Below are 25,177 nucleotides of genomic sequence, written 5' to 3' on the forward strand. Positions count from 1 at the left end.
GCTCTGCGCTTACTGTATTTAAGAAACATCAAGAGTCGCATCCTTGCCAAAGTTTGTTGTCTATTAAACAAATATGAATAGTGGTGGCATACATTCATCGGTTGTAAGATCTATCACCTCAAGTTTCTAGGTTGGATGATGTGAAGCTTGAAGGGATCTTTATGAATGTGTTGTCTTCAGAAATGTGGGAGTTGTGCACATGTGGAAACCACATAAATTACCAGAAATGAATGGGCTTGCAAGAGATATGGAGAGCAAGGAGTTACAACTTGAAGAGGGAGGTCAATGTGGAGTGGGAGACAACAAATCAGTGGGGACCTTTCAATCGATTGGGTAGAAGACAAAAGTTATTGTCATAGAATTGGGAGTGGGAAAGGATAAGCCACTTCCATTGATAGGATGACCACGAAAGCGTTTCACTGATGTTGAGCAAGATGAACGAAAATGGGGACATTGTTTCAAATATGATGGGAAGTATGTTGTGGTCATGTTTGCCCATATAAGGAGGTTCAGATTCTCACAGTGGTAGATGGGTATGATATGGAAGTCCTGGATGAAAATATGATGGAAGCTTATGAGTCAAATGAAGAGGCGTCTCCTCCACAGTTAATATCTTTATCCTAGAGCTCTTATGTTGGACTTGTGTCTCCTACTATCACTATGTTACGGAGAAGACTGGGAAGACACACATTGTGGTCATGTTGAATAGTGGGGGCACCCACAACTTTATCACACCAGATAACAACTAATAGTAGGTTTTTACACTAGGCTATCAATTCCATGGTCGTGTTTGTTTGGCCCTGAATGATTTGCTGAATTAATCCTCGCAAGTCAGGCTCTAGAGGTGGAATGTTTGGTCCATGTTGTTGCTGCAAACCAGGTGGAGCTATTGGTTGATGATAGCCTCCAGCCTCCAAAGTACCTCTGTTTGGGAGCATAGCATTAATTGTAGTGGACAAAAGGCTTCTGTGGAGCTTGGTTGTTCTGAGCTGCTGAAGGTTAGACATGATCTTGAGGATTAGAAACATTGGGGTTTAGGTAGGAGAAATTTGGATTTGGTTTGAATTAGTTGTAGCCCTTATTGTATCTTCCCTGATTGTTGATGTAGTGGACATCCTCAATCTGAACAGTCTCCCCATCTTGTTGTTGAAACTGGTCTTCTTCAGAAACGAACCTGATGTTGTGCTGCTGGCTGAGGAGGATCTTATCCAATTTTTCGTTTAGGGCTTTCATGTCCCTTTTGTCCTTCTCCTCATTGTCGCTTTACGATCTGACGGTCTTATCATAATCGTCATTGTAGTGACAATCATATTGAGCTAAGTTCTCAACAAGTGTCCAACTGTCATCTACATCATTGTTGAAGAAGTTTCCAATCCTCAACAACATTCGTATCTTCAGAACTACGCTACGGTAGAGTTTACTCGGTAAGGATGCATTGCTGAATCCATGATGCGGGCAACGACTATCATATCCCTTGAAACGTTCCCATGTTTCGCCAAACATTTCATTGTTCTTCTGAACAAAGCTAGAGTTGTCTTCTCTCAACCTTGCAATTCTGGAGTTGGAGAAATTTTTTCCCATAGGTGTGCCTTGTCACCAAGATAGAATTGTCATTGTCCTTCTGAACAAGGCATTTTTGCAGGCTTCCTGATAACATCATTATTTTACCGATATTAGCTATAGTTTTCATATGAATTTAGGAAGAGTTTGATGAGATTTCAGGTATAAAAGGTCTATTCTCAAGTATTTTAGGTTTCGGGAAGGTTTTACAGGTTTTATAGCAAAAATGACCAAAAGACAAGGAAAACACGTTTCAGGATAGATTCTGAGCTTTACAGTACGGGCCACTTTTGAAGACCTTCCAGAACTCATATTTTGACGTGCTTGGTGTCTATGGAAATCTGAAAGAGTCATCTTTTTCTCCTCGAAGTGGAGTCAAGTCATTCCATTCACTCATCCGGAAGATAGGCCCAATTTACCGAGATGTGTTACAAACCAACGTAAGGAGAAGCAACCAGCCGATGGGCTTTTATTGAAGGCCTGATCAGCCACCATCACGATGGCCAAGTCCAAGCCTCCTCCACGGTCCAGAAGCCTTTTTCGCCGCCCTTTGTCCTACACTCAAGAAGAAAAGACGTTTCTAACCTCACAAACCCTAACCCTAAGACAAAACCCTATAAATACTCTGAAGACCTAGGGTTTTCGGTGTGCTTCCTTTGTGCCTCTTAGTTCTTCATCCACGCTACCAGCAGTCGACCTAGAGACGACCAGAGACTCCTATACCGCCGTCAAAGCTCGTCCTCTCTCTCCTCCTCTTAGAAGCCATCGCCGAAGTCACCAATCTCCTTCTACTCTTTCTAGTTCTTTCATACTTTCATTGCTTTTGGGATCAAGTTACTTTTGTGACAAATAGAGAAGTTTCCTTTGAACCCCTTTTTGTTATTGATTCATTTTTGATGCTATTCCTTAATATATCAATGTTGTTTCTTTGCATCATGAGCGAGTAGTTTACTTTGTTGGGTTTTATGGGGTGATTCAAGGGGAATTCATAGGTTCGCTTCAATTAAGTTGTTAGATCTTATTTTTGGTTTATATTAGATTTCTTTTGGGACATCTTTATCTTAATGCATGTGCTTGGATTGATCACCAAGAGCTGATCTAGAGAACGGGAGCGCTAACCGCGTTATCCTACTTCTTCGAACTAGTGATATACCGAAATCTCGCGTCGTAACCTGCGTAAGTTGAGTTGCGGAGTTTGGTGAATGTATCGAACTTGTTTAACTAGCTGGTTGGCATGCGTTGTTGCCTGCAAAAGTGGAGTAACAGAGTATGAAGACTTTAGACTTTCATTCTATGAGAATAGCTTGTTAGTTCATTAGTGTTTCGTAGTTGAGAACCTAGACCGAAATTAGTATTTACTTATTAGATCTTGACACTTAATATTGCTTAGAACCATGAAAACCCTGAGATGACTCCCAAAACGCCCAACGCCTTAGTCTGACACCACCTGGGGACTGCATTGACCGATGCTCCCATTGCATCCACCGACGCATGCTCGATATCATGCGAAAACCCTAATTGCATCGACCGACGCCTCCACATGGCATCGACCGATGCTCTTAGGTCAATCCGCGATGTCCTCGCACTTGCATCGACTGATGCACCAAGTGCATCGACCGATGCACATAACGAGCATCGTTTTCCCCGAAGATTCTTGTCGTATCTTCGTTCCTGCAAGCACAAGACTCGATCCCAAGCCACAAGAAAGCCTCACACGAACCTAAACAACGTTCTAACAAGCCAAACAACACATAAACAAACAGATCAGAGAATCTCCAGCTTAGATAAGCCATGGTCATGCACTTACCTTTGCCACAGAAGAAATCCGACTCAAACACAGGAAGAAAACGCTCATAGGAAGCTCCTACAACGATCCCAGCTACAGATCTCTATAGGAACAGCCTCAAACTCCAAGAAATCACCAAGAACTCTCTAGAACACTAAAAACTCTTTTCTCTCTCTCTCTCGTTTCTCTCAAGAGCGGCTAAACACGCCTAATGAGACAAAACTCGAGTTTAAGGGTTTTCTTTTACCCAAAATGCAGCGTTTAACTTAAAACTCAACCGAGAAAACCGAACATGCATCGGTCGATGCACTATAATTTGGTTCGCGGATCTTACACACACTCCATCTTGCAATACAATTTATTTGTATATTACATGATAAAAAATTAGATTTTAATTATGTGTACTCATTCCCAATGAGTAACATTTATAATTTTCATATCAAAAAAATGTGCATTGTATCAAATTTATATCTTACTCAATATTTTTAATAAACTAAAAAATAATAAAACATAACTCTCAAAGAAAAAAAACTGAAAACTAATTTTATCTCATATTTGAAAAAGTAAAAATAATTTAAATATATTTGTTTCGTGTTTTGTAATCTCATACGTAATAGTTTTACTACTTTTCGTACTAATTTTAAATAAAACTATACTAACATTATCATAAATTAAACAAAAATTCAGTGACCTTATTATGAGGAAAAATATTTGTTTATGTAAAGGTGAGTATCTACAATCCTTTTTCATTTAGAATTAATAATTGACAGTATAATTTATTTAATTATGGTATTACAGTAATTAATTGTATAATTTTCTTAAATCTTTTTCTTATAGAGTTAGTAATTTAAAATTAGAGTTAGTATTATTTTTATATAAATATATGAACTGTATTTTATAATAATTAAATTGTTTAAATTTTTAATTTCTTATAATTTACAAGTATTTTAAAACAAAGTTTTTGTATAACACATGACAAAATCTTTAATTGTTAAAATTGACACGTGTCGCGATCACATAAGTTATTAACTTTGAAAACCAAGGTTTTTATAATACGATAATACTGAATACACTATCAAACCATTCATCGATTGAAAAACTTAATAAAATTACATTAATTTCTTATTTTGATTTTTTTATTTTTCTTATATCATGTTAATCACTAATTTTAACAAATTAAACCTTTTTGTAATTTAATCACTTTTCTGTATAAATTTCTTTTTACTATATGATTATAATAAATAATTATTGCAATTAAATTCTAAATATTTTCCTTATTATTTGCACATATTTTCCTATTGAAATTTGTAATTTAATAGATAACTTTCCTATTAGAATAAGTTCTATAATACATTACTTTTGGTTTTATATACTATTTAAAAATATTAACTGTAATCCTTTTATTTTTATGATTTTTTTATTTTCCTATAATTATTAAATATAAATTTTCTTTTTACATAAGTCAAAATATTATCGATATACTTGACACATCTCACGATTATATGTATTACTAACTTTGAAAACTAAGGTTTATGTATAATGAGATGAGAAGGTTTTTTCTAACTTTTACTAGCATTACAACATTTGGAATTCTCTCTTGGTGACTAGCATATACTTGTCCTCATTTATTTTCACTTAGTTTTTTTTTTTTACTTTTTATTTTAATCCATAAATTTTACAAAATTACGTTAATATTATTTCCAACAAAACTAATGTTTATACATTTGACCCTTATTTTTAAATCTAATTTCATATCTAGGTTCTTTTAACAAAAATATGATTCATTTATTATCGCATAATTGATATAAAAAAAATTCTACACAATTTTTCTATATTGTATTTGATTTGGCTTTGATTATATAAAGTTACAAAAGTAACTGTCTATTTTATAATAATTATTTTATTATAAAATATTAGGTTAAAAAGCATCATGAAAGTTTTCCATTAGACGTAAATCACGACACTTTCTCCGAATGTTGCTTTTACGCTTGTTAGGTACTCCAAATGGATGTGAACCTGGAGAAATAACATAAAACATTAAACAACCTAATGCAAACATGTCGACTACAATGACTTCCTCGTCATTTGCTTTCACTTTTTAGAAAGGCGTTTTAAAATGTTGTAAATATACGTTTTTTTTGGACAAAAAATATTGTAAGTATACCTTATATTCATCTAATTAATCAAATAAATATAAGAAAACCAACTTTTGGCTTCTCGATTCAAGAAGAGTCTTTTTACTCTCAGCAATGCCTATGTCATCTATTTTTGCAATTAGCATCTTCTCATCAGACAAAAAAAAAAATCATGTAACATAAGTGTGTAGATCTTGTACATATATTTTTCTGTATTAATCTCCCTCAAAGCCTCAAACTCAAAATTATTTTGTCTCCCTTTTTAATTAGATAACTAGGTACTACTAACCTGCGCTTATACGCATGCTGAATTTTTTTTTGATAAAAAAATATAATAATTTATTTTGTTATTATGTTATTTATTAGTTTTTAAATCTAAGTTGTTAAACGAAATTGATATAGATTTTATTTGATTAGATTTTTGGTAAAAAATTTAACCCATTCTGGTACAAAATGTTGATAAATGTTTGTAATTGTAGATTTTATTAAATTAGATTTTTAAAATCTTAGCTGTTAAATTTTTAATAATATTTTTTTCAAATGCGAATTAGTTTAGATTCGAATAGATTTTATTGACTTTTGTAGATTTTAATTAATTTTGTAGATTTTTTTTTTTTTAGATTCCATTTAATTTGTTCTGTTACGATTTTTTTTTGTTTATTAATAAATAATAAAGATTAATTAATTAATTAAATTTTTTTAATGGCAAGTGAATGTAATTTTTTACACATTTTAAGGTTACTTTTATATTTGTACTTCCCATTTAATATAGTAGGATTATAATATATAAATTAGATATTTAACATCATTTGAGTATCTTTTGCATTAAGTGACTTTAAAATATTAACATTTAAGTATTTAACTGTAATAAAAAATTTCCAAATTAATAAGATATTTTTAAAATAATTTTTTTGTTCTTAGTAATTACTTTGGAATGAATTAAATGAAAAATAAGACACGCAGATTAGCGGATTTTCCTAGTTTACTATAATTATCACGGACATCTTACAAGTGGGATGGCCCGACGGTCTATTTCCCCACGAGAACTATGTATCACGCCAGAAAGAGCATGTTCTTTACTCTCGGTCTATTTGTCCCCCATAAAAAGTTCAAAACCAATTTCCCCCCGAAATTAAAGTTCGAAATCAATATCTCCCCAATTTTGGATTATATCGGTTTAACGTCTAAACCTGAGACCAAACCAGATATGGCCCGAAAGTAAACCAGATGTTGAACCAGTTTGATGCACCAACCCAACCCATTTATCATAAACCCAGAATCCCCAAATAAAACCTAAAATCGATTTTCGTTGTTCATAATCGATTCCTTTTATTGAGTTTGGTTCTTCTTCTTGAGATTACTTCTTCTTTCATTTACGAGTTTGAGTATCACAATGAGTAATGTATCATCCAATTCCACTGAATCAAGTTTGCGTCAAAGATGAAGGGCTATCGGTGTGCCAAATAGATGTTGGTGCGGAGAAGGAATCGTATCTTTAATATCGAAGTCTGATTCCAACCCTTACAGGAGATATTATCGGTGTCAATTTGCAGTAGCTAATAAGGTAAGTGGATTTTGTTTTATTTTTGATTTGTTTTTCTGTTTTCGTGTATAACATTGGGGTTGTTGCATATTAGGAATGATGAACACACATTCAAATGGGTTAATGAGGCATTTGTCAATGAGATAGATACATTGAATGCAAAGAATGTTGTACCTTGAGAAGCAGCTGAAAGAGATCAGAACATAGAGGTTTGAGTTTGAGAAGATGGTCTATGAGAAGATGGAGAAGGAGAGATTTGAGAAGGTTGAAGATGCTTTGCCTGAAGCCAAAGCAAGCCATAAGAAAATCGTGATTGTCTTAGTCTTCTTTTGTATGATCATGATTGGACTCACTAAGCTACTAGGTTGAAGAAGAGAATGATTGTTGTTTCCTTAGTTTGTTGTTGCTATGTTTTTGTTTCAGTTGTAATATGTTGCTATTAAAAGACAATATGAGATGGTAATCAGAAGCAAAAGTTAAGAAGTTATGATCATTAATGAAATCCTAAACCGTTCACAAAACATTCAACAAAAGACATATCAAGTTTTGACAAAATACATAGGGAATTACAAGTCTATGTGATTGAAAATACATTCAAGGCAACCACAAAATTAGAACCATATTTCTACTTAGCTACTTGATTAAGCTAAAGTGAGTGAACCTTGACTTGGTTCCCCTTGACTTGCCTGCAAAACAAATTTAAAACATTGTAACATTAGTAAACCAAAACAAACTCCATAAACTGAAACCATGAAAAAGAAAATACATTCACCTTGGCAAACTCTTTCTTGTGGAACCTAGAATTATGATTCGCTTCTCCACAAATGCCACAATGCATGATTCTTTTCTTCTCCATTGGTTTCTTCTTAGTTGGCGACTCATTGGCACCCTTCTTCCTTTTTTTGTCAGTTTTTTCTTCTTACCTTTATCTTGATCTTCATCATCTGGTATACACACATTCAGAGCATTTGTCTCAGGCCAAAACCTTGGACCTCTCTGTGGAACCAGGCCTTCGGTGTAGTTTCTTCTCCACATAGCTGTTTGGAACCATTGACAGACATAGTTCTCGGCTACAAGTGTTTTCTCGATGATGACTGCATAGGCATGTTCACATGGGATGCCACATATATGCCACTTCATGCAGGAACAAACCATCTTCTTAAGGCAGACTCTATGTTTATATAAACCATGAGTTACTTCATATGCTCCATTTGTGCTTGAGTAAACCTTCGACTCAAATGCATACTTATGCTCTTTAGCTAGAAACAATGCAACATACGGAGTATAGATCCCTACAAACAAACAAACAATGCAATCATTATTGTTTAAAATGATAAACAAGCCAACCATTGATAATACTAAAAAACCATTGAAATGAAATTACTTGTGTGGGAATGAGATTCTGCAGACCTTTAAGCAATCCTCACCATCGCTAGTCGTCTGATTGTCTTTAGCATAGAAATAAATGGTTTCTCCCTTGCCTTGTTAATGGAGCTGTTAAAAGACTCTGTGGGGTTATTATCAACATCTTCACAATAACTCCCAATCTTGTGGAATGCCCTGCACCAGCTTTTTGGATTTTTCCTCATCACATCATTGTATACACCAATATCATAATAGAAGATCCTCTCCAAGTGCCGCTTATAATCCGTCTCATTGTAAGACCAAGCCAAATCCCACAAAAGTGGCTTCATCCGGGTTTTATTTCCATGATGCTTCTTCAAGTTCCCGTAGATGTGTTGTACACACATTCGATGCTCCATCTTTGGTAATTCCAGCTGAACATCTTTGATCAATCCCTACAAAATAAGAATAATCATTTAAAGGTACCATAAACAAAAGACACAATCAAAAACAGTTACAAACCATGATAATAATAAATTACCTTTTGCCTATCAGAGACCATAATGAAGTCGTCACCATCATTTAGTCCAAGGCCAGTCTTCAGCAACTTCATAAACCAAACCCAATTGTCGGTGTTCTCAACTTTTACAACCCCCCATGTTATTGGATAAATACCATTGTTAGCATCCCTACCTAAAGCTACCAAAAGCTGTCCCTTGACCTTATTCTTTAGGAAGCAACCATCCATTCCTATTAGAGGCCAACAAGTCTCTTTCCATGTTCTTTTTATGTTGTCAAAACAAACATAGAACCTATTGAACATTTCTTTCCCATCATTAGTCGTCACACATTCAACCTGTACATGTGAATCCTAGTTTGATTCTAATATCTCAGCAGCATAATCTCTTAATCAAGCAAACTGTTGATCATATTCCTTCTCAATCCAGATAAGTGCCTTATTTCTAGCCGCCTGACACTGATGCCTACTGACACTGATCTTCCGCCGTTCCTTTATGATTTCTTCCATTTTCATTGGCATGAAGTACTCAGGATTATCTCTAATCTTATCAAGAAACAACCTAGCTATATGTGGAACCTTGAACATCTCACATTCTCCATTAGGGATACAACTATGCTTATCATTAAACTTTCTAATCCTCCACATGTTATCACTTGGCAGAATTGCGGCATACACCTTCCACTCACACCGTGAACCATCATCTCCATTACAACCAACACATATAAAGCCAATTTTATCTTTATCATACTTGTATTGCTTCAGATTGTTTCCAGTTCTGAGAACATAGTCTGTCACTGCTTCTTTGAAAGCGACTCCACTGAAGCATGTCTGCTTATCGTACAAATGCCCGTCACCGCGCCTGATATGTGTATGAACTGGCTCTGGACCGTCACCGTTTTCATCGTTATCACTCTCCGGATACAAATCATGGCGGACTGGTGGTTCATCAACGAACTCATTCACCAATTGTTCGATGTGAAATTCATCTCTGTCATGTGCTTCTTCATCAAAATCTCCTCCGAAGTCTGCATCTGGAAGGACAATCGCCATTGAAGCTGTTTTCCCAAAGAAATTTAAGCAAAGAATTAAAGTTCGATCTAGGGTTCTTCGCAAATTTGGGGCAGTTTTAGGGATTTTAGAGATAATGGATAGTGAAATCAAAGTTTAACGGATCAAAATCGGGTTTAGTTTGGTTTAATCTAGGTTTAGTTTTCTTCTAATCGGTTAAGTAAATAGTAAACCGATATAATCCACTGATTATGGGTTAATTGATGTAGAAGAATTAAACTGGGGAGATATTGATTTTGAACTTTAATTTCGGGGAAAAATTGGTTTTGAACTTTTTATTGGAGGACAAATAGACCGAGGGTAAAGAACGCACTCTATCTGACTTGATACAATAGTTCTCGTGGGGAAATAGACCGTCGGACCAAAGTGGGATATTAAACTTATTTAAAATTAGTAAATTTACCTATCGTAAATGTAAACCAAAAGATATGTTTGTTAAAACTGGTTTAAGATCGTGGAATCAATCTATACGTCTCATAGCATACAATTCACCTCTCAATTCTCAATCAGCAAATCTTGTCTTTGGAAGAAAGATATGAACAATATCATATGAGATTTCTTTTTTCTTTGTTAGTCAACCAAACAAAAGTGATTTAAGTATTTAATAAGACTCTTGGAATTAAGTGTTTTGACAATAACTTTTTGTTTAGCATTATTTAACCATAGTTAGAATGCAGTCTAGGCTATTCAGTCTTATTTTCTGATCTATTTCTTATAAGATTAGCTAATGGAAAGTCAAAGTCTTGAAATGAAACTTGGAAATCTTTCAATGGAGCTAATGGGTGCATCAGACTTTTGCCTAGTGAATACATCACTATGAAGCTAGACTTATACCATTGTTTTTGTTATTGCTTATTATCATAAAGCTTTGCTTTGTTTTTTAGAGTTCTATTTGGCATTTCAAAAGGTTGGTAATGTAACTCTGGGTTGTTCTTGATCCATAGTGTTGATGTGTCTGTTGTATTCAATCTAATAAATAAATTAGTGAGATCATATGCAAATTATGCAAAACTAAGATAAGCTTTTGATTTTAGTTATAAAGGTTTGTCCAGGCGCGTACTGAATCCACGCGTCTATAGTTGAAAATAAAAATAAAATTAAAGTATTAATCTTTGACATCTTCTTCATCCTCGGAGAAGAAAAACATGTTTGTTTCCGATAACAAATTAACAATCCTTCACGGGACATAAACATGATGATCGATGTGACTACATCAAACGGAGATCTACCCACACAGCAACAACACCACCACCACCACCAGATAATCCTCGGAGACAGCAGCGGAGGAGAGGATCACGAGATCAAAACACCAAAGAAACGAGCAGAAACATGGGTACAAGACGAGACTCTCAGCTTAATCTCGCTACGGGGGGAAATGGACAACCTTTTCAACACATCCAAATCTAACAAACATCTCTGGGAACAGATTTCGAGCAAGATGAGGGAGCAAGGGTTTGATCGGTCACCAACTATGTGTACGGACAAGTGGAGGAACATTTTGAAAGAGTTTAAGAAAGCTAAGCATCAAGATGATAAAGCAACAACAAATGGAGGAGCAGCGAAGATGTGCTATTACAAAGAGATTGAAGATATCTTTAGAGAAAGAAACAAGAAAGTGGCATTGTATAAGAGTCATGCTACTCCTCCACCATCTTCTTCTGCTAAAGTTGATTCCTTTATGCAATTTACAGATAAAGGTAGAATCTTTTTGCTTGAATTTGTGGTTTTGTTGGAGGTTTGAATCAAAATTTGTTAATGGGTTTTGGTTTAGATTTGGGTTGAGAAGAAAAAAGACTGGTCTTTAGGTTTTAGTTCTGTTCCACTTTTAGTGCTAAACCTAGTTAAGAGTATTTTGACCATTAATGGATAAACATAAAGTTGTAGATTTGGTTGTCAATGATATTGACTTTTTATACTAAATTTGGGTGTTTTTTTTTTCTTTCTGAATTGATGTTTATCTTTATCTTCTTGTAGGTTTTGAAGATTCTAGTATTTCATTTACATCTGTTGAAGGTACTGATTTCAGATTTCTTGAGTCTTTTGTATTTATAAGATGGTGTTGAAATCATTTTTGATTAGGTAAAGTATTTTGAGAGAAATGGTTGTATCAGTCCTAGATATTGGTAAACCAATTGCACAACAACTTATGGTTGATAATGTGAAGCGGATTTTGTCTTGTGGAAGTTGTTTGGTCTTGAATCTTGATATGAGTTGTTATTTTTGTGGCAGCTAATGGCAGGCCAACGCTGAATCTTGAAACGCAGCTTGATCATGATAGTCTTCCTCTGGCCATTGCTTCTGCTGATCCCGCAACAGCAAATGGAATTCCTCCTTGGAATTGGAGAGATGCCTCTGGAAACGGTAAGTAACCAGACAAAGGTAACTTAAAGCATCTCTAGTTTGCAAGAGTTTGTTTTCGTCATCAAGCTTTATGTTTGAAGCAGGTGGTGATGGTCATCCGTTTGTTGGGAGGATCATAACAGTGAAATTTGGAGAGTATACAAGAAGAGTTGGGATTGATGGTACTGCTGAAGCAATCAAGGAAGCTATCAGATCCGCGTTTAGATTAAGAACAAGACGAGCTTTCTGGCTAGAAGATGAAGAACAGGTTGTTCGCTCTCTTGACCGAGACATGCCTTTAGGGAACTATACACTCCATGTCGATGAAGGTAATAATAAGTTCACTCTTTCTCTGCTATTCATCGAATAGCAGTATCTCTGGTTTTAGAGGTTTCTCAATATCCAAACTGAAAAATTCAGGGATAGCTGTTAGAGTGTGCCACTATGATGAATCTGATCCGTTACCAGTCCATCAAGAGGAGAAGATATTCTACACCGAAGAAGATTACAGAGATTTCTTGGCTCGACGAGGATGGACATGTCTGAGAGAGTTTGACGCGTTTCGGAACATAGACATGGTCCGAAACATTGACAATATGGATGATATTCAACCCGGTGTCTTATATCGAGGAATGAGATGAGTGCTAAAAAGAATCTTCTTTCAGTCATTGTAAAATATTCTCTTTGTACATTCCTATCTTTGTGAATCGGAGAAATTTGATTGGCCTTAGAGATCTTTCTTTGAAACAAGAAACTTTGTTCTCGTTGTGAATAATAGATTTGATAGGCTTTTCAGAAATACCTTTTTGATCCAAGAACTATCAAGAACCATCAAGATTGTTTAAGGGTTCAATGCAAGGAACAAGGACAATGAAAAAGCTAACAACTTTTGAAGAGAAAACAACACAGTTACACGATTCTCATACAATTCCAGAAAGAAGAGAAGAGAAAACGACATAGGTGTGAATAAAGGATTCACGGTGCCTTTAGAACATTAAGAACTGCCAGAGAGATAAACACAAGCTGAACAAACAAAGAGCCTTGCATACCGACGGCGAACCGGCACGTGACGAAGACGTAGAGCGTCGCCATGTGGTGGAGGATGAAGATGAAGTCGTTAGGGAGAAAGATTAGGTAGTGGAAGAGATCAACGGTGAAATAAGCCATGCTGAAGTCGAGCACGGTTGATTCCACGACGGTGTTGGGTGAAGCGAATGAGTGAACGGCAGCGCGTGGGATTGTTAAAAGCGTGTGAGAGAAGCCATTACGACCGCGGAAGTGCCGTGGAAGAGTGACATTAAGCAGCTAGCTCCTAAATGTGATGATGATTTCCATGACCGGAAAATTATGAAAAACCCGATGAGGTATAGGGCGAGGAAGAGGAGGAGAAACGACGGAAGTGTCGCCGGAGAAGAAGAATGGTCAACCGACGAGGTTGCCATGGTTCTGTTTTTTTTTTTTAAACTGTTTGGGACGTTTAATGTGAAAGTGGCGGTTTTTAAATTGAGAGAATTAAATGATCTGGTGTGGTGGGGTGTATGGAATGTTTTTGTAGCCGTTGGATCAAGGATCAAGGATTAAGGATTAAGGATTAAGATTAAGTTTGACGTGTCTGCGTGCAAATAGTAGTGTGCGCTTACAAGTTATGCTCTGGAGGCTTCTATGGATATTTGTTTCGTACTATACAAGATGTGTAAAACACGGAGTTGTAGAGCAAATACTCTTTGATTTGTTGTATGATCCAATGTTACATTATTTTTTTTTGTTTTTTTTTTTTATGTCTGAAGACTAAAACAGCGAACAAACAGAAAAGGAGGGAAATATTGTAGCTAGTAAAGTAGTATAGCCCTCAGTGCGGAAGGAAGAACATGCTTCGGGAAATTGGATCCGAGACATGTTTTACATTATGTAAAAAAGGCTATACTACCGCACTTGAAACTGCCTAAACAACCATATCCACGTGGACTTTACTAGATGATTTTAACAGCTACTGATGATGATGACATTGAATGTTTGAGATCGTAACATAAATGCAAGAAACTACACATAAGTTCTAATGATCAGACCGGATATGAAAGTTGATAGATAATATTGATGTAAGAAACAAAACTCGTATGCTCTGTGAAATTTGAATCACATGTTGTTGAAAAGATGATTATAACCTCAACCTTTTGTGAATCTATGACTACAATTGGGGCAAGTGTAGTATGTTTTCTGTCCTTCATCCGCTGATCTCGTCTGCAAAAACCAGAAATATCCCATGAACACAATTCTTTGAAGTTGAATCAAAGAAGAAAAGAACTTGAAACCACATAATTAAAAAAAAGCTGGAGTATCATACCTGTCTGGTTGTGTATACAAGCTTTGGGTGCTGGCATTTCTCGCACGCCTTTTTGATCTGCAAATAGAAGAATCATCCATCAACATCACAAGCCATGGATTGAGAATAAAAAGCGTGAAAGATCTGTTATCTTATTACAAACCTTTGGTAGCTCTGCGTCTTCCTGCGCCTTTTCATCAAACAGAGATATTCCTAATTCTCTTCTGATATCCTGTAATAAGCAAAGAACATAAGTTGTATACTAATGTTCATGATACAATGTTCTTGCAAAAAAATAACAAAACCGTGTCTAATGTTCATGCCTGAAACTAATTACATAGCAGAAAATGATTTTTTTTTCACTTTGTGTGTGTGTGTTGTGCGTGTTCATAGCCTAATAACAATGGACTAACACAAATCAAGAGCATAGAGATCATCGCAACTCAGTGAAACAGAAACCAAATTTACACGACACAGCTTATGAATAACATAAAGATTACAAATATATGATGCAGCAAAAAACATACCTCAGCAGAAACAGTGCTATGTTCTTGTCAATGATATCTGAAAAGCACAAATAACGAAATTAACCAACCAACCAAGAAACAAGAAAACAAAAACTGTTTCGATTTTGAGGGTATAAAGAGAGAAACTCATGGATACCTTTAGCATTTCTCGTTGTTTTGCAAAGTGGACATTCTGCACACTTGGTTGTTTTCAAGATCAGCATCGTCCCACACAAACCATAGAACATGAAACCACTTTCTCGAGATTTCTTCATTACAGAATCTTTTTAACAGAAAAAACACCAAAAAAAAAAAAAAAAATTGCTAAAACAAACTAAGTAAAGTAATCATCTTTAAGCTTGATATCTCCATCAATGTCATCTAAGACTTGAACTATATGTTCTAAAAACATCAAAATACAACTTAAGAACTCTAATAAGCTCATACCCAGAATCTAAAAATCAAGACTTTAAATCCTTTGAAGTTCAAAATTCGAACTAACCAAGCGACTCATACGTCTACTTAAACCATGATACAACATCAACAAGCTCAAACAGAGATATTTTAATCGAATTGGAGAATACCTTTGGATTACGATCAAACAGAGATGCTTTTCGCAGAGAGCGTCTCGAGAGACAACAAGGGTTTAATAGGAGAGGCAGAGTTTTTATAATGGGCTTGAAAGAAGGCTCATTTATTACTGAGCCTTTATAAATAAAAACTAAAGCCCACATAGAGAGAGGTTTAACTTTGACCAGATCTTTTGTTGTTAGGTAGGTAGGTTGTAAGAGCATCTTTTTTTTTTCCTTTTCCGACCCTTTCTCTCTTTTCTCTGTTGATGTTAACGGCGATGGATTCCTGAAATCTAACAAACGATCAGAGACCAAAACCACGAAGAAGAATGATGTCACCTCCCAAAAAAATTCACCAACGATTCAAACATCGTTCATAAGAACATCAATCGTGACAATCAAACGCAACCCAACTCAGATTTTTCCCATAAAAAAAAATCTGATTTTTATTTCTCTCAAATTCGGAATCTTTCGATGTGGGTGTTATCTGTTTTAGTAGTTTTCGATCTGGGTTTCATTTTGTTTTTTTTTTGCTACATTGCATAAAAGCCGTTTCATTTGTTAGGTTTTGTTGTGTTCTTCTTTGTTTGTATTCATGGATTCATCTTTGTGATGTGTTTGTGTAGATTGTTTAAAAGTTACTCTATGTGGAGATGTAAACAAGGAAGTAGATACTACTAAAGAGGAGGATATTGTGTTACTGTTACTGTGAGCCTTAGTTTCTTGTTTTATCGTCTTCAAAGTTTTGGCTTTTGAGTTTTGTTTTGGGCAGTGATGATTAATTGTAACAGCTTGATACGCCAGTTCTGTTTCATAAAATTTGATATATCATGGTTTTTGTGGTTTTTAACCATGATATAAGGAGTCTTTTTGAGTCTTTTGATTTGTTTTCTAGGATGTTTTTGAGTCTTTGCAGGTTTTCTAAGACTTTGACACAAAAGGAGCAAAGTGGAGCAATGTGGATGACTTTGGAGCATTTTACAGAAGGAAAAGAACTTGGAGTCGGATCAGAGTAGCAGCATCGACCGACACCGAAGGAGCATCGGTCGACACCCATGTTCAGCCGATGAAGAATCACAAATTTGGAAGTTTTACAAAGTTGCCCGAAGTTTTCCATATTTGCAACACAAGTCACTGATGTGTTTTAGGACATATATATAGCGTTTTTGGGTTTTAGAAAACCCTGAAGTTTTATTCTAGCAAGTTTTATTTTCTGCAACCCTGTGAGATTTTGAGAGCTTTTGGGAGAGAGATCTGAACTACTTTGAGAGAAGAATTCTTGAACTCCCTCTTTACTCTTTTAATTTCAATTGCTTATTATTCAGAATTATGTTTTGTTCTTCATTGAATATGTCTGAGTAGTTTGCTTGTTAGGTTCAGGGTTTTTCACAGGGATTTTATGAATTATTAGATCTGTTTATTAAGGATTTATTACCTTTCGAGATCTTCATCATAGGTTGTTCTTCATATTAATCCTTGATTGACCATCTAGAATTAATAACAGGAAAATTAATTGATGTGAGAATATAATTGATTTTCCTGATAAAACCTTTTGATGAGCAAAATTACTTTTTACAAAGAGATTTGATTTAGTAATTTTGTGAACAATCTAAACCTGTATTCAAAGCTGATTTTTAACCTAGAATTTTACAAAGAGATTTGGATTTTCTGGTTTTAAATTTAGATAATATTTGCAGTGAGAACTGATTTATTTTACAAAGGGTTTATTGCACCCACACCCACTTTGGGTTCAACTTGTTGCACCCACACCCACTTTACAAACTTGCTATACTTTCTTAAGTTTGCTGCTTAGGTGTCATTGTTAGTTGGACAATTTTGCCTCTCTCATCTTTCTCTCCTTATTTTCTCTATTTTTCTCTTTTTTTTTTGTTATTAACTTTTTAAATGGTTATTATAAAACAAATTTTATATTTATTTATATACAATATGTTATGATTATATATTTTCTATATTTTAAGATACATATTGCTATATTTTTGATGAATTTTTAGATTATAAAATATCCATTTGTCGTTGAACATTTGTTCAATGATAAGTGGATAGTCAATTGCAGTATTGTTAATAGATAGTTACTTGTGTTTATTCATACAGAATAGAAGTAATACACATCAATTCAGGTGACTATGACAACGTGTCCATATGGAAACATATGAGGTTATAGTGCAATTTGTGGATACGATATTTGTCCACTTGGATAACTATTAATGGATACAATATTTGTGGATACATTATTTTTCAAACTTATCCAAATGGATAACTATTTGTGGATACAATATAAGTAATAAATAACACTCACACAACAAAACTCAAACTTTTTCCCAGATCGAACAAAAAAAATTCAATATTTAAAAGTTCACAATTAATCAGTAAAATCACAAAATCACAATAAAACCAAGAAACCCCAGATCAAATTTCATATAATCTAAAGTAATAAAGAAAAATATCTATAGATTTCACCTTCTCTAGATTTCCACCATTGTTGGAATGGTTTTTGAAAACTTTAGAAAAGAAATGTAAGAGAGAAAGGGAGAGAAACATAAATAAGTTTTTCTCTTTCAATGGATAAGCAAAAGCAAAACAAGGAAGAATAAGATGTATTGTTTGGTTGAATAATTGTGAGAGAGAGATAGAGAGAGAGAGAAAAATAGAAGGGATTAGAAGGAGTGAGAGGTAAAATGTAATTAAACTTGAGAAAAGTATATGAGTAGTAGAAAGTAAGTGTGAGTGTTAATACTTTTGGAGAAAGTGGGTGTGAGTGCAAAATTCTCTTTTACAAAAGAGTTTAGAGTTCTAGATCTGATTTTTAATTGCTTGAATCTTAATTAATTTATTAATTTAATATTTTGTAATTTCCTGAGTATATGAGTAGTAGAAAGTAGGTGTGAGTGTTAATATTTTGATCTTCTGAATTTACAACAATTTTATTTAATATTTTGTATTGCTTTTCTTTTTAATTTAAATCATCTTGTTTAGCGTAATAACAAAACTCTATAATTTATTGTGTTTGATCTTGAGTCTCTGTGGAATTCGACCCCTAAGTATTACAGTGACCTCTTAATTTGAGAGAGTAGCTCTTGCGTAAATTTGAGCATATCAAAATTCTTGATTGAAAAAGCTGTATTCTTATTATGTGAGCCTTTATTAGTGTTTCTTTTACCAAGTGTTTGTTTTCGAGACCTATAGAAGTTGATTTATTTGGCCGTTACAAGTTCTTGTAAATGAGAAAGGTTGGCAATGATAAATTATGATTTAAGGGAAATTAAGATTGGTACAAGTTGTTGGGGAAGAATGGGAATTGTGCTATGTTTCAAATTTCTTGATCCCCTCTTGTAGAATCACAGCAAAGGCATCCATTGTTTGCCCTCATTGAGCAACCAGTTAGCAATCAGCGTCTGGTTTTAATGTCTACTGAAGAAATATCAGAAGGTATGAGATGTTTGACTGTATCATCTATTTAATTATCTTTCCTGCCAATGTTGGGGAATGAATAACAACAATTCTTGTTCAAGTTCAGTAGAGAAACATCTTAGGTATGTGGACACTGCCACCGTTTGCGTATTTTAAGTTAGATAAGGTTGTTTCTTTTGCTTGTGTTTCAGGTTGAGAATGATGCAGTCGTGGCTCTGGCTTTGAGTAAAGGTACTTCCTCTTCACCCCTTTTATCTTATTCTGATAATGTCAACTCCGTTTTATTTGGTTAGGGCAGAATTGGGAACCAAGGACTGAATTTGTAGTTAGTGAATAGAGCTGTATTTGTGGTACTAGAAATCTTTCTTTGATCCATACCCTTGTTTATTTCCTGATGCATTCATCGCACTGTTGTGTTCTGTTAACAGGTATGCGTTCAGGATTACCCAAATACTAGCTGGATTTCAGGAGGGAGATGAAGTTTCATTGGAGTCACTGAAGCAGAAGGGTTTGATCAATCCTCTCAAGGTTAGTTTTCCTAACTGTATTTTGCTTCTTTACTCGATCATCTTTTTCTCTATATCAACGCTTTTGACTGATCTTGGATTTTTTAGATTTTGGGTACCGGAGAACTAAGCATGAAGCTGTTTTTGTTAGCTGGGTAAATGAACATGATCTATCAATAAACTCTTAAAACACAAATTGGTAGATCTTAAATAGGCATCACAGCTCTTCTTCTTCATCATCATCATCATCGTCAATGAAAGCTCTTCTTCTAGTACGACGTCTTCGAGATCCAGACTCTTGTTCATCAGAAGATTGATTATTTTCCTCAGTCTCTAGATGATGTTCCAGTATTACCTTCATAGCTCTCACCCCAAAGCCTTGAAGGTCTTGAAGATCTTCTTCTCCCACCAATATGTGACCTAGCTCTAGATGTACCTGACCAGCTACTCCTTGGTCCACTTGACTCTGGCCTAAACACGCGGATGAGCAAGAACACTGTAAGCAAGCCACCATCATCAAACAGATTCAATCCAAAAGAAGATTGGAGTGTGCTAATTAAATCCCCTAAATCTCTCTGCCTTTCTAGCATCCTCCAGCTTCTCTGTCTCTCTGGATCTGCTTCTGATGGCCTTACTCTTGGATGCTTAACCCTTGCGTGCTTTCTCAGATCGGAGTAGGTTCCGCTGAAATCACAAGTCTCACAAGAACAGCTTCTATGCTTTGAGTTCATAAAGCACCGATCAGGTTCCACGACTACCCATTCTTTTATATGTCCACAGGATAACAGACAAGTAAGCTTAGGTGGTTTGTTTTTTTCTTGGTCGTCCTCTGTTGCTACAATACCTTCATCTACTAATTCTTCTCCCCTGCTCTCACCTTCTCCAAAAGTCGCAACTGTAACCTCAGATGCAGCAGCCTCTTCTCCTAGATTTACAGCAGTTGAGTCTAATGCTACATTATCTTCTGTCTCAGTAGTAGTAGGTACATGACTTTCCTCTTGGTGATGAAGTAAAAACAAAGACGGTGGCTTCTCTTTAGAACCTTTGCGGAACTGATCAAAACAGTTAGAATGGCGATGGCTAGTGTCACACATGTAAGGACGACAGCCGTTTTCATAGGAAGAACAAATGAGAAGAATCCCATTGTGAGGATGTTCCATACAGACAGGACAACGAGCCTCTTCCCATTCCTTAACTTGTTTCTCACTAGGCTTCTTCAAACCAAGGAGGCTTGACTCACAACACAGCGGCGATGATCGTCTATACCTATCCGACCGGTCTTTCTTCTCTTTCGGCATGTTGTTGTATAACTTGAAGAAACAGTCTTTTTTATAAACCCTGCAATAAACTAACTTCCCCATAAGTAACATCAAACTTTAAAAATTCGTACTTTAACAACAATCCAGAGAAGAAGGAACTAAGTTCGATGAGGGTAACAGATCTAGACAATACAAACTGCAATCGCACAAAAGAAAACACAGAGTTCATTCACAATAGCCTAAGAACAAGGTGAATCGGATTAGAGAACAGAGAAGCACGATAAAAGTCTAGAGAACAGAGAAGCACGATAACCCCATCCCCATGAATATATCTTCAATATACTGTCGTACGATTCTAATACAATGGGGGTAAAAGAGAATGAATAAGTAATATCGATGGTTGTGACCAAGACTCGTATCCAAATAATGTTGTGTTTTGTCACTTGCAAACACACAATTTTGCATGTTGTTGACAAACAAAATAAAAAAAATAAAGAAGAAGATATCGATGCATGTTGGGTAAGAAGATTGAAGATTCACCATTTCCAAACCCATTTGCTTTTGAGGACGTCAACAAATTTCTTGCGACCATCGTCATCCTTTACGATCCTTCTTAGATAGAATCCATCTTTCTTAGCAACCCAAAAACACTCATTCCCTCCTACACCGCACTCTTTCCGAAACCCATCCTTGACAGAGAACACTGTCATCACGTCATCGTTCGTGGTTCCAAACCCACTACGAAACTGGCACCTGAACTCAGTTTTCTGGAACGGCCACATGTTCATTGTCGTGAACTTCCATATCCGTGATTCCTTCGGCTTTAGCATATCCCATCCAAGGTCGTCCTCGTTTGACCAGCACCGTACAGCCAGCTTCGCTTTCCGGACCCTAGGGACCCCCGTGATTTCATTCTTTAGCTCGAGACGCCCCGCAATGGTTGGTTTAGGTAACAACGCCACCGCGACCACGAAGAAGCACCAGAACAGGTCTCTCCCCATTTGGATCAAACGATCGCTATGTTTTCTTAATACGTAATTTCGTCAAGTCTTGGGGCTTACGAAATAAATTGGGACAGGTAAAGATGGAATCGATATATAATGTGCATTAAATGGCAATTAGACCGTTACTGTTACGGCTTCCAAATTTAGAATTACTAGAAGCTATTTTCATCTAAATTTGGAGAGAAAACAGAGAATAAATCCCAAAAGTTGAAAAATAAAAATGTGCTGTTTCAGAAACTTTGACCGCAATTGACATCATCCTCTTTGAGATTGTTTATTACATATGTATATGATAAGATTTGAACGTTATCGTACACGTTATTAGTTTTGTAACGCGGTTTTGCAACTTTTTTGTTATGCACAACATTAACCAAGTCCTTCACGTTTTCATAATTAAGAAAATACGTTTTATTATTATTTATTTTTAATGTTTAAGGAAATAAATGGTATGTCAGTCATTATAAATATACATGTCGTAGTAACCCATACCGCTTTCGTTTTAAACAATCACACATATAATTCCTAAAAATGGAAATAAAAATTACTTTCGTTCTGTTTCTTTTTTACACTATGTTATTCCGTTTTTTCGTACTCCAAAACAATTGTTCTCTCTGCTTAAAATCAGGTTTGATTGGTAACCTTGTATCTCTGTCATTCATTGTGTGCCGCTTTGACAATTACCGGTCACAAAGTGATGATATCGAAAATGTTACTTTTTCTTTTGGGGACAAAAGGGTGTTTTCATTAAACTTAATTTCGCAGCCATATTTGATAAAAAAAAGAAAAAGAAAAAGAAATTTCGGAGCCATACAAAGAGTCTGAAACTAAAGAAGATTTAGCTAGACTATCAGCTCGACATGCACAATTTTTCTCTCGAGGAACAAAGACGAACCTAGATTCTAAACAGCTAGAGGAAATATAGAGGATATTCTCAAAACATTACTAAAAGCGTTGTCTCAAAAACATACCTTCGGTCAGCTAACAAAAGCAGCTAAGAGGTTTCTCAGGTTCCATCAATCTACTATTTCACATTTTGTTATTCATTTGATTACCATTGTCAAGTGTACCCAGCTATTGATCTATTCACATTTCACAATACAATTAATTAACACCATACTATAGATACGTTCTTTCTCATTTTTTACCATATATATAGTTTACAATTTATGTTTTTATTACCATGAATATAAACATACGGAGACGAAAATCACGACATCCTCAAGATTTTCATAACGATCAACGTCGACAAGTTGTTAATTTAGCTCCAAGATTTCTTGAGGATATCATGTTGAACATACTCATTCCACCTCTCATTACCATACTTGTTACTATAATATATGGTCTTCCAATGTCTCAAGTAGAGTCCGTCCTTCTTAACAACCCAAGTGCATGTGCTCCTGTCCCCACACTGGTCTTTCATATCCCACGACGCTACTAGCTGCTTATCCACGCGCCCATACCCTGTACGGAAGTGGCAGTAGAAGAAGGTGTGGAATAGCGACATGGCGAAGGACCAGTCCTTGATCTGATCTGGCCAGTTCTGTCGCCACCCGAAATCGTTGTCTCGGGACCAGCATTTGTACACAAGTCTCCTGTACCTTCCCTCGATCTCGTTGCAGATCTCTAGTTTAAATCCATGGGAGTGAGTCACCATCATTATGGTGATGATAAGTACAAGAACAATGTTCCCGTTGCGGGTTTTGGGAATCTTTTTAGTTCCCATACGTGTAAAATTATTGTTATGTTCTTTCTTCTTTCTTTTCTGCTCACTCGATTTTGCTTCTTTGATTTTGGGACGGTGATAGCGGTTCGTACAGGAACCACTATTTTTAGACATGTAACGGCTTAAGGATTTAGTTATTCTCGCATCCACATTTTCATTACTATTTTTAGACATGTAACAAGTCATTCTCTTACATCCACAATTTTTGTAATTACTTTGTTGATATACTTTTGGTAATAACTCGAAACCAAAAGCTTTACATTAATCATCCGGTTTAGCTTATTGACAGCCTTTTCGAGCTAGTCAGGTTGCTCTTATCTTTTGTACTTATATATAGGTAATCACAACTTGTATGGACATTATAGATTATATATATACTTGGATTATATATATAATATATTGAACTGAAATAACCATTTTCTTAATAAGAACTTAATAGTTAATACTACGTACTGGTTAATCAAACATTTAGTTAGAGGGAAGCCTCAATTAGTACAAGAAGAGAAATTTAAAATGATAACAAAAAGCAAAGCCAGCTTAACCAGTTGACTAACAAATACTAATATTCACTAGTACTTATAATACTAATATTTACTTGAAAACTACGATCTTGAATAAATCCTAAGTATTAAGTTAGTGGGGAGCCTATAAGAGAACTTACATCGTTACATGGACTATATATAGATAGAAACAAAATTAAGTGTAATCAAAGATCTCAACAATAACCTGAAAAATGGCGTCTCTAGGACTTTCCTTCACCCTAGTTTTTCTCTTGGCAATCTTACTGACAGTTTCTGAAGCCAACAACAGCAGAAAAATCCTGCAAACTCCCACTAACTACAAACCGCTATATTCTCCTCCTCCACCGCCTTATCAACCTCCGGTTACTCTTCCTCCTCCTCCTCCTCCTCCATTTTATTCTCACCCTGTTGCTCTTTCTTCTCCACCACCAGTACATTCTCCTCCTCCTCCTCCAGTTTATTCTCACCCGGTTGCTCTTTCTCCTCCACCTCCTACTCCAATCTATCCACCCCCGGTTGCTCTTTCTCCTCCACCTCCTACTCCAGTCTATCCACCCCCGGTTGCTCTTTCTCCTCCACCCCCTACCCCAATCTATCCACCCCCGGTTGTTCATCTTCCTTCTCCTCAAGCTCACAGAGCCTTCTACTACAGGAAATCTCCTCCTCCACCTCCCTCCAGGAAGCCTTGGTGGTGGTTGTTGTAGACGGTAAGAAGTGGCTCAGGACAAGACATTTTCAATGTCTATAACATTAAAGAGTGCATTACTGATGTCTTAACTTGGATTTGATGTTTCTAATATTTTCTTGAGGTGTTCCTATTTTGTAATGTGAGTGTAGATTTTATTCAATTCGTTCGTTTATTCTTTTTTTCTTGTCATTTAGATATAATAAATGTTTTTTAACAAAACATCAAAGGTGCAGTATGGTTGATCGATTATGAATTGTTTATTATCTTATCAAAAAGAAAGAAAGAACTTGTTTATAGAAATTGTCTCGCCTCCTTAACACAAAAGGGGACGAGACAAATAGTTCACTACATTA

General features: G+C 35.6%; 5 protein-coding genes, 2 non-coding genes and 2 pseudogenes across 7 annotated transcripts; 4 read left to right on the forward strand and 5 right to left on the reverse strand.

Annotated features, from left to right (window-relative positions):
- Window positions 1-1,441: 1,441 nt before the first annotated feature.
- Window positions 1,442-1,548, forward strand: LOC147929445 (small nucleolar RNA R71). The gene has a single exon (XR_015579068.1). It is a non-coding gene; the product is annotated as a small nucleolar RNA R71 (small nucleolar RNA).
- Window positions 1,549-7,665: 6,117 nt separating this feature from the next.
- Window positions 7,666-9,938, reverse strand: LOC109125380 (uncharacterized; annotated as a pseudogene).
- A 1,085-nt stretch (window positions 9,939-11,023) lies between these two features.
- On the forward strand, window positions 11,024-13,095 carry LOC104736631 (trihelix transcription factor GT-4-like). Its single transcript, XM_087480271.1, has 5 exons — window positions 11,024-11,653; window positions 11,931-11,969; window positions 12,186-12,317; window positions 12,401-12,625; window positions 12,717-13,095. Exons 1-5 carry the CDS (start codon window positions 11,149-11,151, stop codon window positions 12,935-12,937), a joined length of 1,122 nt encoding a protein of 373 aa, XP_087336397.1. The 5' UTR covers window positions 11,024-11,148; the 3' UTR covers window positions 12,938-13,095.
- A 1,271-nt stretch (window positions 13,096-14,366) lies between these two features.
- Window positions 14,367-15,443, reverse strand: LOC104738208 (uncharacterized). Its single transcript, XM_087480060.1, has 5 exons — window positions 15,280-15,443; window positions 15,140-15,180; window positions 14,780-14,848; window positions 14,638-14,694; window positions 14,367-14,534 (listed from the first exon to the last, which is right to left on the reverse strand). Exons 1-5 carry the CDS (start codon window positions 15,395-15,397, stop codon window positions 14,460-14,462), a joined length of 360 nt encoding a protein of 119 aa, XP_087336186.1. The 5' UTR covers window positions 15,398-15,443; the 3' UTR covers window positions 14,367-14,459.
- A 1,014-nt stretch (window positions 15,444-16,457) lies between these two features.
- LOC147929446 (small nucleolar RNA Z223) lies at window positions 16,458-16,550 on the forward strand. The gene has a single exon (XR_015579130.1). It is a non-coding gene; the product is annotated as a small nucleolar RNA Z223 (small nucleolar RNA).
- A 3,206-nt stretch (window positions 16,551-19,756) lies between these two features.
- Window positions 19,757-20,951, reverse strand: LOC104736632 (uncharacterized; annotated as a pseudogene).
- A 172-nt stretch (window positions 20,952-21,123) lies between these two features.
- Window positions 21,124-22,055, reverse strand: LOC104736633 (S-protein homolog 13). Its single transcript, XM_010456651.3, has one exon. The coding sequence runs from the start codon at window positions 21,887-21,889 to the stop codon at window positions 21,425-21,427; it is 465 nt and encodes a 154-aa protein (XP_010454953.1). The 5' UTR covers window positions 21,890-22,055; the 3' UTR covers window positions 21,124-21,424.
- A 956-nt stretch (window positions 22,056-23,011) lies between these two features.
- On the reverse strand, window positions 23,012-23,666 carry LOC104736634 (S-protein homolog 12). Its single transcript, XM_010456652.2, has one exon. The coding sequence runs from the start codon at window positions 23,613-23,615 to the stop codon at window positions 23,151-23,153; it is 465 nt and encodes a 154-aa protein (XP_010454954.1). The 5' UTR covers window positions 23,616-23,666; the 3' UTR covers window positions 23,012-23,150.
- Window positions 23,667-24,332: 666 nt separating this feature from the next.
- Window positions 24,333-25,043, forward strand: LOC104736635 (uncharacterized). The gene has a single exon (XM_010456654.2). It carries the CDS (start codon window positions 24,349-24,351, stop codon window positions 24,838-24,840), a length of 492 nt encoding a protein of 163 aa, XP_010454956.1. The 5' UTR covers window positions 24,333-24,348; the 3' UTR covers window positions 24,841-25,043.
- Window positions 25,044-25,177: the final 134 nt, after the last annotated feature.

This window comes from Camelina sativa, chromosome 13, assembly GCF_030686135.1.
Source record: "Camelina sativa cultivar CO46 ecotype springtype chromosome 13, ASM3068613v1".
Taxonomy (NCBI): Eukaryota; Viridiplantae; Streptophyta; class Magnoliopsida; order Brassicales; family Brassicaceae; genus Camelina; species Camelina sativa.